This window comes from Centropristis striata, chromosome 1 (genome assembly GCF_030273125.1).
Source record: "Centropristis striata isolate RG_2023a ecotype Rhode Island chromosome 1, C.striata_1.0, whole genome shotgun sequence".
Taxonomy (NCBI): Eukaryota; Metazoa; Chordata; class Actinopteri; order Perciformes; family Serranidae; genus Centropristis; species Centropristis striata.
The window spans coordinates 20,770,352-20,784,264 of record NC_081517.1 but is presented as its reverse complement, the minus strand read 5'-3'; the positions used below and the strand labels follow the sequence as shown (position 1 = coordinate 20,784,264).

Genomic DNA, 13,913 nt, shown 5'->3' with positions numbered 1-13,913 from the left:
GATCACACAGTGATTGAATAACTCAGCACCCCCTATTTACTTTTCTTTGGCACTTCTCAGGCACCCTGAGAAAGACTTTTATTTTACACTGCAAAAAACAACTGAAAAAAATAAGGAATAAATAACTAGAACCTGTACCACTGAGATGTGAATTAAACCTACCTGTTTCTTGGGCTCATGACAATCAAATGAATCTTTCCCAACTACTGATGCCTTTTTGAAGCTGTCGTGTGTAACTAACATTCAAGCTAGCGCCACACTGTAACACATTGCTGTGTATTTACGGTGTATTTACAACAGAATCCTACTGTATTTTAGCCTGGCTAACACCAGACTATTCTCAAATGAGGTCTAGTCTGGCAACGAGCAATGGATTTCTCCGTAGAGGAGGTGTGGTTTATGATCCTCCAGAGCCGTTTATTGGGCGCTTAGAATGTCTATCAAAAGCGTCTGTAGGTAGCTCTTAGCCAATCAGATCAGTTATACCAGATGACGTAGTAGAGCAACAGAAATGGATGTTTGTTGTGTGTGTGTCTGTGAGAGAGTGTTGTTTGCTGCTTTGCTTCTCCAGTTCTCGCTTTCTGCAAGATTATTTATTTTCACGCTTTATTCCCCCTCATGTCATTCAGCCACACACATCCACTGATTTTATGGGCAATAAACAAGCTGCTGCGGGTCTCTCGGCGGCTCCGCTGTCTCCTGGCTCGGAGCGAGATCACCGGCGGTGACCGGCGGTCTCGGCGGCTCGGCGCTAATCACCGGCGAGACCGCCGGTGCGGCGCTAATCATCGGCGCTACCGGTGATCTCGCTCTGAGCCGGGGGACAGCGGAGCCGGCGAGAGACCTTTCGCCTTTCAACTTTCGCTCTAAACTATTTAAAACACCATCTACAGCTAAAGAGAGTTTCGCGTCTGCAGCAGCCATGTTGGATCCAGAAAACTACAAGCTTCCAAGTGCCGAGTAGTACGCGTCATCGTCTTGCCGTCCGTCCCCGCTCTGTGATTGGATCCCTAAAACAGGGCTAAGAAACCTCTCTGGTTGCCAGACCGTCTGGAGGTTCGAAATTAAATTAGAGCGCGCAAGGCAGTCTGGGTATACCCAGGCTAACTGTATTTTAAAATAATTGTAAAATACTGTTAAATATTCATCCCTCACATGTAAATTAACAGTTAAATCAGTCAATTTACAATAGATAACTGTAATTTAACAGCATTAAACTTCATTATACTGTTTGATAAATTACAATAAATGCCCTGTAAAATAACCCCAACACCCACTGTTACCTTACGGTCATATACTGTAATTCAAAATACGATAATATACTGTTAAAATAAATTATAGTACTATGGACTGTAAAGTAACAGTTAAATACTGGCGTCCCCGCTGCCAGTATTTAACTGTTATTTGTTATTTTACAGTGAAATTCATTGCAGTGCAGGCTTGACTTTGTTAGGCGCAATTGCACAGACCATATGAAGAAGGAGAAGGGGGGCACCATGATTTATTTTATTATTTCAAGGACATATGTATATCATTATATAACCTATTATCTTATGATATCAATTGTTACTGTGCTTCATCTAAAATATCAATCATTATGAAAAGTATTTCAAAATAAATCTGGTGCTGGCCTTGGAAAATATATTAATACGAATACATGAAGTGGATGTCCAGTGTAATAAAGAGATTGTGTTTTATAATATTTCTTCATCAGGATTGGTGACCATCTCCGAGGAGAGAAAGGTGTGTACAGGATCTGAGAAGTTCGTCAAGATGTGTGAATCCAATGAGGTAAGAAGAAGCACAGAGAAAAGATTGAAGACATTTGAAGTAACACATTTATTAAGTATCATTTATGTCTCAAGACAAGAGCAGATTAGTCTAAACTCTGAATTTCCATCAAAACTGACTTGTGTGGTGCGTTACAGCTGGACTTGACCTTCCATCTGTTCGTGTGCACTCTGGCAGGAGCAGGGGCTGCTGTCATCGCAATGGTGAGTACTATTACTCTTATCTGCAGCAAGGTTATAATAGTTTTGGATTTTTCATTAGTTTTAGTTTTAATTTCATTGTGACTTTTTGCTTTCAAATTCAGTTAGTTTTAATTAGTTTTTAGAGTGAGTTTGCTAGTTTTAATTGTTTTTATTTTTTGGAAAATGCTTAGTTTTAGTTTAGTTTTTATTAGTTTTAGTGTTAGTGTTAGTTTTAGTTTAGCGAGATTCAATGAGGTTACAATAAATGTTGCCTTTATTTCCTTTGTCTGATCCATCTGAAAAAAGTGACAAAGACGAAAACGAAGAACATTTTCATTATAATTTTAGTTCATTTTAGTTTTGTAACCACACAATACAGTTTCAGTTAGTTATCGTTATTTTTAAAAAACTCGTTTTTATTTTTAATTCAGTTAACGAAAATGTTTTTTCAATTCTAGTTTTCGTTATTTCGTTAGTTTTCATTAACTATAATAACCTTGGTCTGGAGTACTAATTGCCACTGATTGGTATGAACTCCAATGCAGGGCTCAGCTTTATAATAGATGGGCACACAGCTGGAACGCCTCTTCAACACTCTGACTTTTACAAAATTTGCAGTTGAAGCCTCTGTGTTAAAAGTGAGAGAGAGAGGAACCCTGTCAGACTGCCATTTAAAGCTGTGATATTTACGCCTCTGTGATGTTTCACCTTCAATCTGAACATCCCAGAAGAAAGTAATACCAGAGGCGTTCAAGAGACTGTTCAAGGCAGGATCAAAGTGAACTGGTGGAGCTGGCAAGACAGGAAAAATGTGATGTATTGTGCGACTAACACTTGACTATGTTATGACACTGCAAAAACTTTTCAACATATTGACAAAATAGGTCACGTGTATTTCATTAGAATCAAGAAAAAGTCACTTGTTATTAGTTAGAATACACTAATTCTAAGGTATTTGTGGGTTCATTGAGATTCTATATTTTTACTTGTTTGGGAAAGTCTTGACAAGCCAAATTTTCTTGTTCCATTGGCAGATGATTTTGCTATTTTTAAGCAAAGTACACCAAATTTTTGTACTTTTTCTTCTAGTTTTTAAGAGCTGACTTTTTGCAGTGTAAAAACACTTGAGTCTGACAGTAATCGAATATTATTAAGCAAAATGCAAAACAACTTTGCTTGAGTATGTAGAATCTTTACAGCACAACATGTAGTTCTTCCATCATCATTGTTTTGAATGCACTCGCCACTGCAATTGCTTATTGTACACATAGTAGTGACTCTGTTACACATCACTACCGTCTCCTCCCACTTCATTTCACAATGCCAAATTGCAGTGTGAATTAACCAATTAAGGCCTAAAACGCCTGGAAAAAACGCCTGGAAAAACGCCTGGAAAAACGATTTTGAAAGAACCCCCTAAAACCTGAAGTTTTTCTGGGAATTCAACAGAAGATTTTTCAGCCTCTGTAGCAGATAGAAATTAAATTCAAAAAGTATTTGAGAGCTTACACCTGTGGCTAGAAGTTGAGTTTATTTGTCCAAACCTTCAATAAAGTTTTTTTAAAAATCAACAAACTCAGCAAATGTTACATTTGACTGAATAAAAATCCTATGCATAATACTAATACATGCCCATTAGCAAGATGCAAACATGATATGACCATTGGAAGAAAAAGGCATAGTTCTCATTAGCCTACTGTAATAAAAATAATAATCATAATCATAATCATAATCATAATAAATAATGATAATACATTTTATCTATATTGCACTTTTCAGGGTACTCAATGACGCATAAAGTAATATAAGGCATAAACAGTCATGATTTCTTATATCATCATCACAATCAATTAGTATTATTATTGTTATTATGTCCAGATGGCCTCAAATCTGTCTGTTCTTCGGTGAAAATATGTCGTCTAAAAACATATTCCTCATCCATAAATTCCGGTCGATTGGTTCCAACGGTTCAAAGACCGGATCAGCAATAAAATCGCCGGTGCTGTTTCTGGAAAAGTCCAATGTTGCAACACTATTCTGATGCATTTCATTGGCCAAGAGACCGAAAATAGGTGGAAAAAAACTACAAATACTACAAAACGACGTATCCGCTTTCCCGGCTTTAATGGTAGAATAACGCAACAGCGCTCCTGGTTTTAATGGTAGAAATGTGGTAATGCTTTCCCGGTTTAAATGGGTTAACAGACTCGGGACGCCAATATTCTGTTACTATTCGATATCCCCCCCACCGGCGAAGCAGTGTTCCCAATTTAGTAAATTTAGCGACTTTTCAGACCCCCTTAGCGACTATTTTTCAAGAAAGTGACTGGAGACAAATCCAGCAACTCCTTCTTACTCTTCTTAACACACAGTGTCACACACACATCTCTAACTGTGCACAGCTAGAGATGTCATTAATTCACAGTCACTATGTTTATGATCAGCGGAGACGCTGTGCATAATTAGCCATGCTGCTTTGTTTATGATCAGCTGCTGACGTTGTGCACAGTTAGCGATGGTGAAAACCATACGTCACCTCCGGAGTCTCTAAATCCCTCTGGGGGGTAACTTGTTCCCGCCATGGAAAACACCCTCTCCTTTGTTTGTTTCTTCTTCTACAGTTTGGCATCTAGCCGCCACATTGTGTATCATCAAATGCTATGCTGCCCCCATGTGGAAGGGACCAGTAATACAACTTTTTTTTTCCAGATATGATGAACTATTCAACTTTTTATGATTTAATGACTATTCAAATATTCGAGAAGCGATGTCGATCTCTAGTCCAGAGGCAAAATGACAGCAGAGCTTCTTACAGCACTTTTGCAGAAACGCAGTATGAAAAGGGTTAGAGAGGGAGAGAGGGACAAAGCAGAGAAAGAGAAGATGGAATCGACACTTGTGTGTCTGCAATACAATGCAGATGGTGAATCACCACAACCTGTGAAGATTTAAGTCGTGTGAACAGGGTTCAGGTCCTTGATATAGGCTTTCCCTCTCTACAATTTCTGCATTCAGCAGATGTTTACTAACCTGGGCCCATACTGTTACATCATGTTATCTCTCTCATGTCCACTACAAATGTTAAAAGTAGAGCATTCACACATTCGTCCGATTTCTGCACCTGCTTATTCATGCTCAAAGTCACAAGGGGTTGGCATTAGAATTTATTGAAAATGATAATAAAATAGTTGGCAACAAATTCCATCATCAATTAGTCGCACTATTACAGACTGTAAAAAAAACCTGTTGTTTTTACTGTAAAAAAAACAGCAGCTGTGGTAGCCAGAACTTTACCGTAAGAAATACGGTGCAACTTTTTCTAACATTATGGTATAAGGATATTAGGACTGTTGATTTCACATTTAAGATTGTCATTTTATTCCATATTTTACCGTAAAAAAAGAAGATTTTCCATCAAAAGAAACGCTGTTCTGCCATATAATTGACAAGAATACTTCATAAATGGTGCATTAATTAAAGATTTTACCATTATACCACATTATTATACCACAATTAACAGAGGTTTGTGTCTGAAAACAAAATTGTTTAACCTTATATAATGCTAAATAGCTGAAAAGAAATAGGCAGCTACACAGCTCCTGTCATTCACAATACACTGCAACAGGAAATTTGGAAAATGTAATCAAAGACAGTATAAATGTGAAATATTGTTTCTTCAAAACAGAAACTGAAGCAATATCTCATCCATTATGTGTTGACTGATCCTCTGTTCTCTCAGTGCTATGTTATTTTAATGGCAATGACCCTCATTTATCAAACAAACGTAGAAACCAGCGCAGATCTGAGCTTATATATCGTCTCGCGACAGGGTTCATGTGTGATTCATGAAACGTTCGTATATCTCCAATCACAGCGTATGATTGGTCGGCTGTTGATAATTGTGGCGGCTGAAAACAAGGGTCTACGCCCTAATATATACTTGATTCAGAGTTTATGATATCGAAGAACACAATACAGCCAAAACGAGGATTTTTTTTTCCTTTTCTTTTTTTTTTTTAACCCCGTGGAGTCCATCTATTTATTGAAAATACACATGTTTTATTTACAGTAATAACTTTATTTATATATGATATGTAGACAAGCTGAGAAAGCCAGTTAAAGTGCAATCATAGGAGCTTTCACAGTTGTTTCACATTTATGTTTCTAGACCATTTTTAAATTGTGAAATTTCTTTCTACGATGAAAACTATTACTATTTTTAATTTACATGCAAATAGACTGTTTTGTAGTTTTATTATTTATAATTTTTTCTGCCATTTTTGTGTGTATAAATGGTAAAAAAAAAAAAAATGTTTGGTTCCTGGCAGCTTTATACTTTGTTAATTAAAATAAAATGTAAAATCTGACTGATAGCCAATTTGTGTGGAGAAAAATGGGAGCAATGCATGTGATGTAAGGACAGACTGAAAGATGCTAGACAGACCGAAATGAATGCATAGGAAGTTGACATATTTGAACCAAAATCTCCTGGACTTCAGAGGTTTAAGTCACCTTTATTAGCATCAAGCAGCCTAAACATGTTTTAGTTTGTTACCATTACAAAATAAAACACTGCAGAGTTCTATCAGCTCCATGCATCGATAAAAGTCTAAGAACAATTCTCCGAGTCAGATGTGTGAACTTAAATTAAATTTGCGTACATGAGCTGAGACCTATGGTGGCCCTGAAGTTCAAATCACAACGGCAAATCAGAAAACACAAAAAATCTAAAATCACAACAACACATCAAGAAACACAACAATAAAACAGAAAACACAACAACAACTGAAAAAACACAACGGCAAATAAAAAAACACAACAACAAATAAAAAAACACAACAGCAAATCAAAAAACACAACAGCCAATCAAAAAACACAACAAATAAAAAACACAAAAAACACAACAGCAAATAAGAAAACACAACAACAAATCAAAAAACACAACAACAAATAAAAAAACACAACAACAAATAAAATAACACAACAGCAAATCAAAAAACACAACAAATAAAAAACACAAAAAACACAACAGCAAATCAGAAAACACAACAACAAATAAAAACACAACAACAAATAAAAAAACACAACAACAAATAAAAAAAATAAAAAAACACAACAACAAATCAAAAAACACAACAACAAATCAAAAAACAACAACAAATCAAAAAACAACAAATAAAAAAACACAACAGCAAATCAAAAGACACAACGACAAATCAAGAAATACAACAACAAAACAGAAAACACAACAACACGTTATGTGTTGAGTTGCAAGTAACTGGAAATGTTTAAAAGTGCGTTGTACAAGAAGAGGTAGAATAAATCCTTAACATACAATTTGGAGGCCATATAATGCAATTTTGTATCATATTTAATACACAACTTCTTGCAAACTCTATGTGATCCACATGACCAAAATTTTTGTGACAAACTTCATGTATACAATCCCATACATGTTATCTGCCCACTAGATTCCCCATGGACTCCAGGCAGTAGAGACCTTTTGAAGAGAAAAAACAAAAATGGCCACCATCATTCACAGACCTGCAGACTTTTTGCACAGAAATCTTTATTAATTAGAAAAAGTTACTGTAAGAAAAAACTTTCATTGAGTAGTAGTTAATTTTTGTTGCTTTATTGACAGTAGGGATATTGAGAGTGAAAGAGGGAGACAGAGGGGGAGACATGTGGGAAAGGGCTCCGAGCCGGATTCGAACCCGGGCCACCCGCTCACGAGGACTGGGCCTCTGTGGTATGCGCTCTACCAGGTGTGCCACCGGGAACGCCCAATATTTCATTTTTTTAAGTGTTGAAAATGTATGTATCAAATTTGATGTTGCTGGTATGTATGGCATTTTATCTGTAATTTCCTCAACCATCATGTCATTGCATTTTATGATGCAATATGAATATTGCCTCCTACAAAAAGTTGGACTGAATAAAAATATACATTTCCAGTTTATTTAGTTTTGAGAAGAATGCTGAGCAGTTACTTCCATCAGCTGTTAAAATAAGTCATTAGAAACATGCTAGAAGTTGGAAAAAAGCTGGCGATTTTTTTGGAGATTCAGGAGAGTTTGATTGTCACATCCAATATACAGGTAGAATGGAGTGAAAAACTTTAGGTGCGTGCTCAGAGGCATAGCAGTACAACAATAATAACCACAACAACAAGAATAAAACTCAGTAAGAGGCACAACATGAGGTATACCAGGGGTCGGCAACCTTTACTTACTAACTAAAGAGCCATTGTTGGCCAAAAAAAGAGAAACTCAGCCTACTGAGCCTAAATGAACCTACCCATAATACTAATAGGTCATAATGTACCCAATATAGGGCTCTTGAGCTAGTGTTGCCTACACAGTATCACAACTTGAACCCAAGTAATGGGTGCTCTGCTGTTAAATTATTACAATATTGGGGAATTATTACATTATCAGGACTTGCTAAATGAAGGCTAACCTGATAATGTAATAACCTCCCATTAATGTTATACTTTATTACATTACTGGTTAAAAAAAGTGTATTACATTATTGTTCCCAATAATGTAATGCACTTTATTACATTATCGGGAAGTAATTATATTATCAGGTTTTATTACATTTTCAATGGACTCAAGTGCAGATTTTTATTACATTATCGGGGTTATTACATTATCGGGAAGGTAAAGAAAAGTGTGGGATAGTGATATGTGTATGGCTGTATATTAATGGGCGATTTACATGGATGAATGCAATATGTACAGGTGAGATATATTTACTAAGGACCTTAGGAAAAAGGCTGTTTGTCAGTGTGTTGGTGCGGGCTTTGATGCTGTGGTACTGTTTACCAGACTGTAGCAGTTGGAAGAGTCTCTGGTTTGGGTGACTGGGGTCCTTGATTATTCTGCTGGCCTTTCTCAGACACTGCCTGGTGTGGATGCCCTGAAGGAAGGGATGCTGACCTCCGACAGTGTGTTTGGATGAACTGATAATGTATTGAAGAATATTAACCCATAGGAACCCAGACTCAGTAATCCTTAAAGGAAAATTATGGAGGATATACCACAGAACAAGTGGACCACATATAACACATTCATGATGTTTTAAAAAAAAATTATACCCCTAAATGTCAAAGTTCTGTGATGTAACATATATATTAAATTGGGTGTTTATGGTATTTATGTTTAGGATATTTCTTATTTTAAAATAAAATAACTAGACACATTTTCTGCTTACAGAGACGCATTTGCCTTTTTCTTTTGCATCTCCACTACATTTATCAAAATTGTGACATTAATAGTGCTGTTTAAGAACACATTAATTTTCAGATTGGTTTCTAAGTAACAAAATAATAATAAATCAATAATAAATAAAAACAAATAACCATTTGCCTTTTTGTTTGCATCTCCATAACATATATCAAAATTGTGACTTTAATTTGTTCAGGAAATATAGTCAGAACGAATTAAATGCAATACAGCAAACCCTATTAACGGATTAGAATTGTTAAATGGGTTTAAACTTAGCCTCGTAAACAAAAAATAAGCTCATTGAAATTAGCTACTTTTTCACATTTCTGTTTCCAGTCACAGCCACATTTTGGAGAAGTCACTTCTTGTCACAGTCACATGACCACCACACCAGGGTGTTGAGTATATGTCGCTTAGGGATTTAATGAGTTACCCCCCATGCCACATTTGGGTCAAAAGTCTGAACCTGAAAAAAAAAACCCATCTGAAACGGAAAAAAGACAGACCTGAAACAGAATGTTTTTTGAAGAACTGTAAAAAAAATAATAAGATCTGAATCTGAAAAGATAAAAACAATGCAACTGAAAGAAACATGAAAGTGAAAAAAGAAAATTTTAAATGTATTCAAAAGAATTACCAGAATTGATCATAATTGTATTTAACCTGAAAAAAATGTGTATGCCTTAAACTGCCTAAAATGGGTTAATTATAGTCTGTTGATACATATTTGAGCATAATATGGCCAGAAATGACAGAAAAACACAATATTTTGAGTTGTTCAAAATTAGAAAATAAGATTTTGGTCAAAATTGGTCAAATTTTTAAAATGCCTAAAACTGCTTAAAATGGGTCAATTATAGTCTTTTGATGTGTAGTAGAGCATAATATGACCAAAAATGACAGAAAAACACCATATTTTGGGATGTCCAACAAAAAAAAAGTCATACTATAGTACACTTGTTTTTATTTTGAATACTTCACCTGGAATATTGAACAGATCAATCTCAAATTTGGTCAGCATGATCTCAAGATCTTCGCAATGATAAGTTGCAAAGCTTTTGTGTTTCATGGCACGAGTTGCCATGGCGAGGTGGGCAAATTGCATGTTTTACACACAGTAGGCTTTTAAAGCTTGATTTTACATAATTCAGTTGCTCCCAGATTTCACTTGCTGGATAATGTTCCAGGCCTGAAGATATCTACATGCCCCAAATGAGTCACAGTCATAGCGCCATCTACGCTATCTATGAGTGGTTTAAAAATTAAAACATTAAAGACATTAAAAATGTCTGACTTCCTGTTGGGTTTAGGGTACGGTACAAAGAAAATTCTTAGGGGACACTACCAGGCCAATTAGCCACAACCATGCACATGCAACCATTCATGAATTTCATGAGTTTTTTGGGTTGCCCCAGAACCTCAAAATGTGATAAAATGCATAAAAAATTAAAGGTACACTGCAAAAACTGAAATCTAAGTAAGATCAAATATCTTCGATCAAGGGGATATATGCTTAATTTTTATCTGATAAGATATTTCTTCTTAGTAAGAATCTTTATGTTTGACTGTTTCACTTGTTTTAAGTGTTTTGGTCCTTATTTATCTAAATAAGATATTACAGCTTGTTACTGAGATTTTATGACCTATACTGAGTAAATACATGCTGGAAACTAGAATATCAACAGTTACAAAGCTGTTTCATCAACACTTACAAGTATAAAACTCCTATTTCAAAGTAATCATTTCTTATTTCAAGCATCAATAAGAAATCATAACTTTGACAAATTTGTACCTCTTCACATACTTAAAGCAAGCAGCCTGATGGAATCAATTGTTTTATTATCAATGAAACAATAGAAGTGTGTATTGTTGTGTAGTGTGTATGTAATTATCTAGTACATTGGCACATAGCTGTAAATTGACACTTGATATTTAAACATTTAAAATGAAACATTTAACGACAACATTAAAAAAAATCACTTGTTATTAGTTAGAATACACTAATTCTAAGGTATTTTTGGGTTGATTAAGATGAGATATCTTTACTTGTTTTGGAAAGTTTTGACTAGACAAATTTTCTTTTTCCATTGACAGAAAAATTTGCTATTTTTAAGCAAAATACCCCTCATTTTTTACTTTTTTTCTTCTTTTTGAGAGGTGGCTTTTTTGCAATGTAGGCCTTTTGTGACAAAGATAATCCGATTTTCATGAAATTTACATGGTACGGTCTAAACATGATACACACAACAGAGCAACATGATTCATAATTAGTGTGTTCTGTCGCGCCACATAGTGAAAACAAATACGTTTTTGAGTAAAACAGGCATCCGACCAAAACTCCCCACATGCAGTAAGGTTACTGGGCCTGTTAATGTGCTTGCGGCTTTAGGTGGCACATTTGTTGCAAATTCATTAAACACAACTTGGGTACCATTTGGACTAAAGTTGTCAATACAAAACAAACTTGTGGCTAGTTGTCTTGTTTGCTTTATATGTACTTTCATTAACCTTGACTTTCCCTCTCCTCCCCCAGGTCCATTTCCTGATGGCTCTAGCTGCTAACTGGGGTTATCTGAAGGATGCCAGTCGAATGCAGAAGTATGAGGACATCAAGTCAAAGGAGGAGCAGGAGCTCCATGACATCCACTCCACACGCTCCAAAGAACGTCTCAATGCCTACACATAAACATACACCTTAGAGAAACAGCACAACACTCTTACCTTTCAGACACACACACACACACACACACACACACACACACACATTTACACAAGGCCTGACACAAACCTAAGGATAGCACAAACATACAATACACATGAAAAAAACAACAAAACATATATTTAAAGACACAAATCTATGTTGGCAGAAATCAGTTGTTAACATAATTATGATGAAAACAAGGACACCATGCAGTAGAAAATTGGCTCAGTTGGTCTGTAAATTGGCTTAGTTGATCTGTGCTACCACTTTAGCATCCGCTATGTTGGTTTGCTTCATAATCTTACTAACCCTGACTTCAATTTTGAGCAAAAGCCTTTTCTTAAAAGTGCAAATAGGCAGAGATCACCTTCTCATCAGAGGAAGATTGTATACTGCTGAAAGCTGAAAGTTCATATTTCTTAATATAAAGACCTAAATTTTCCAGGGTTGGCATTGCCTTCCCTTCAACCCCCAATACCTCAAAGTACCGCAATGTGTGCAGAGCAATCAACTGAAACTGTCCTAAAATCACAGAAAGAAACCAGACATAAACACAGCTTGTGGAATGACAGCTAGGAGCTGTTAGCATGGCACATGGAAGTCAACAATTTACAGCAGGCACACGGTTGACCTTGGTGTCAGTGGGCTCATCCTTTAATATAGGGGCGCTCCAACAGGACAATGTCACTATATCTCCCCAACAGGCCCAATACCTGCAGTACATGCATCGCACACAATTTATCCACACGGACATCAACACACACAAATAGATGTGGCTGAATGGTTGGTGTTGTGCAGGCAGTGTTATATGGTGGTGTCATACTGTGTCGTGTTGTTTTGCTACATTATAATGACTGGTATTTGCAAAGAAATATGGTCCCCAATGAAATGTGTACATCCCAGGGACGAATTCTGATTCCTTTTTCCTCCAACCCATCCCATCCTCTTACTTTACTATGTGACATCTTCATCTTGAGCCTAGTTTCTATAGTTGTTCCACATATTTTTACTACACATGCTGTTTAACCCACAAGCAGCCATTTGCTGCACAGTAGGTTTAGTTTTTGAATTAAAATGCAGGCTTAATAATAATAATGAAAACATATGTGTACAAGATTAAGAGTATATCAAAAATCCAAATTCCCCTAATATTGCTTATTTGTACTTTTTGTCATGTGCCGGGCACCTTAAAGGTGGAGACATTACAGAGCCATAAAAGTTGCGGCATGAAACGGCACTAAGAAAGGGCCTTTAGACACATAGTAAAACAGCTTTGTCTCTGGTGATTTACCCTAAGAAACAGCACATCTTAGCAGGAAAAGTCTTTTTAACATGTGGCATGTTTTCATAAGTCTGACAAATAGTTTTTGTTACTTTTTGGAATTGCCACCTTTTTAATAATTTATGTGAAATGCGAGCATTTAGGCTATTTAAATGGGGCAGTCGTGTGTGTTTGTGTGTGTGTGTGTGTGTGTGTGTATGAGTGTGTTTGTGGCAGGGAGGGGTTTACATCACATTCATATCATATTGTCATGTAATGGTACTATATTGCATACACACAAACACACACATACGGACATATATATATATAAATGAATAATGTCCACGCTGATAAGCTCAAGGTTTAGGAATGATTTGTTTTAATGGATAGGTTAGTTGATTTAAGGCTGGTTCCAGTTTCTATTTGCTGTGTCAAATATTTCTTCATGTGCTTTTATACGAGATGCTGTTATAAGATTTTGATCAGCTAAACACGTTGAGTGACCTTGCCAAATCGTATCTCAAAACTAGCAAAAACATTTTTTATTCAAGGACTACTTTTAAATTGTATCTTGCTGCTATTTAAAAAAAAAAAAGGCCAATTAGACTTGTTTTAGGTAACCCCCCCCCCCCCCCCCCCCCCCCCCAGAAAACACACACACACACACACACACGCACCACACACACACACACACACACACACACACACACACACACACACACACATCATTGTCATTACTCTGACCT

The 13,913-nt window shown here is 36.2% G+C and overlaps 1 protein-coding gene across 1 annotated transcript in view; it reads left to right on the top strand.

The window, feature by feature from the left end:
* The window catches only part of gpm6ab (glycoprotein M6Ab), a 69,253-nt gene extending 55,540 nt beyond the window's left edge, over positions 1-13,713 (top strand). The window contains exons 5-7 of the mRNA XM_059334324.1: positions 1,715-1,791; positions 1,929-1,994; positions 11,739-13,713. Of these exons, the coding sequence (XP_059190307.1) occupies positions 1,715-1,791; positions 1,929-1,994; positions 11,739-11,891 (296 nt within the window). The 3' untranslated portion in view covers positions 11,892-13,713. The remainder of the gene's footprint in view (positions 1-1,714; positions 1,792-1,928; positions 1,995-11,738) is intronic.
* Positions 13,714-13,913: the final 200 nt, after the last annotated feature.